Source organism: Panthera uncia, chromosome D1 (assembly GCF_023721935.1).
Source record: "Panthera uncia isolate 11264 chromosome D1, Puncia_PCG_1.0, whole genome shotgun sequence".
Lineage (NCBI taxonomy): Eukaryota > Metazoa > Chordata > Mammalia > Carnivora > Felidae > Panthera > Panthera uncia.
In genome coordinates this window covers 51,981,872-51,983,574 of record NC_064808.1, presented here as the reverse complement: position 1 = coordinate 51,983,574, position 1,703 = coordinate 51,981,872, and the positions used below count along the sequence as shown (strand labels likewise).

The 1,703-nt window shown below is 44.1% G+C and overlaps 1 protein-coding gene across 1 annotated transcript; it reads left to right on the top strand.

Moving 5' to 3' along the window:
* The first annotated feature begins 519 nt into the window (after window positions 1-519).
* On the top strand, window positions 520-1,458 carry LOC125916883 (olfactory receptor 52J3). Its single transcript, XM_049623144.1, has one exon. It carries the CDS (start codon window positions 520-522, stop codon window positions 1,456-1,458), a length of 939 nt encoding a protein of 312 aa, XP_049479101.1.
* The last annotated feature ends 245 nt before the right edge of the window (window positions 1,459-1,703 follow it).

The window sequence follows — 1,703 nt, the reverse complement described above, 5'->3', positions numbered from 1 at the left end:
TTATGGATTGCTTAAATTTATTTATCTATTTATCTATTTATCTATTTATCTATTTATCTATTTATCTATTTAGCTTAAAGGTGTTTTTGACTGCCTCTGTAGTGTATTAACTTGATCTCATCTATAGTCTTAATGTTCCCAGTGTCACCTCACCAGGGTGTTTCCCAGAGTGAAATCACATGCTATTCTTCAAAGTGAATGATAAGCTCTAATTATTAGAAATCTTCACAGAGCTTGCTGTAAGCCTCCATGTTTGGGATTAGAACTCATTTAGCAGGCAGAATGAAAACTCTGGATATGACCGTGTCTTGGGAATGGCTGTGTGATGTCTCATATATGTCCTTCAGTAACAGACCTACTATGTATTAAACATGACATCAACTCTATGCTAAAACACTGAGCTAGCAATTGATATGGCCTCTCCTTCTCTCTCTGATCTCTCCTCTGATCTCTCCCTCTCCCTCTCTCTCATTTTCCCCTAGAGAGGGAGCAGATTCACCTCTTTTGATCAGTAATAGGATGATATACCACAACAGGAGCATTTTTCACCCAGATACATTCTTCCTCGTTGGAATCCCAGGGCTGGAAGGGGCCCATGCCTGGATCTCCCTGCCTTTCTGCTCTGTTTATCTTGTGGCTTTGCTGGGCAATGCCACCATTTTGCTAGTCATCAAGATGGAACAGACCCTGCGGAGAGAGCCCATGTTCTACTTTCTGGCCCTCCTTTCAACTATCGATTTGGCCCTTTCCACAACCTCTGTGCCCCGCATGCTGGGTATCTTCTGGTTTGATGCTCATGAGATTAACTTTGGGGCTTGTGTGGCCCAGATGTTCTTGATCCATACTTTTACTGGCATGGAAGCTGAGGTCTTGCTGGCCATGGCCTTTGACCGTTATGTGGCGATCTGTGCTCCACTCCACTATAAGACCATCTTGACATCCCGGGTGCTGGTGGGCATCAGCATGTGCATTGTGGTTCGTCCAGTTCTGCTTACGCTTCCCATGATCTATCTCATCTACCGCCTACCCTTTTGTCAGGCTCGTGTAATAGCTCATTCCTACTGTGAACACATGGGCATTGCAAAACTGTCCTGTGGTAACATCCGTATCAATGCCATCTATGGGCTCTTTGTGGTTTCCTTCTTTGTCCTGAACCTGTTCCTTATTGGCACCTCCTACGTTTACATACTCCGAGCTGTCTTCCGCCTCCCATCACAGGATGCTCGGTTAAAAGCCCTAAGCACATGTGGCTCTCACGTTGGGGTCATCTGTGTTTTCTATATCCCCTCAGTGTTCTCCTTCCTCACTCACCGATTTGGACACAACATACCACGCTACATTCACATTCTTGTTGCCAACCTCTATTTGGTTATCCCACCATCACTCAACCCCATCATTTATGGTGTAAGGACCAGACAGATACGAGAGCGAGTACTCCATGTTTTTATTAAAAAATAAGACTCATGACACATTCTTGTACTAAGGATTTTGATCCATGTAGAAAGACTTGTGTGTTCTTACTTCAACAAACATCTCCTGGTCCTAATCTGTTGCTGCCAGGTTGAGATACAAGTTGATTTGTTCCTAGATGCTGACTAATGGATTCTGAGACTTGTGGAAACATCATTGGATCTCAAGTCAAAGGGTTAATGGGGTATCTTGGAAGGAGCTGTGTGGCCTCTGTCTGTATGTCTTCATGCAGA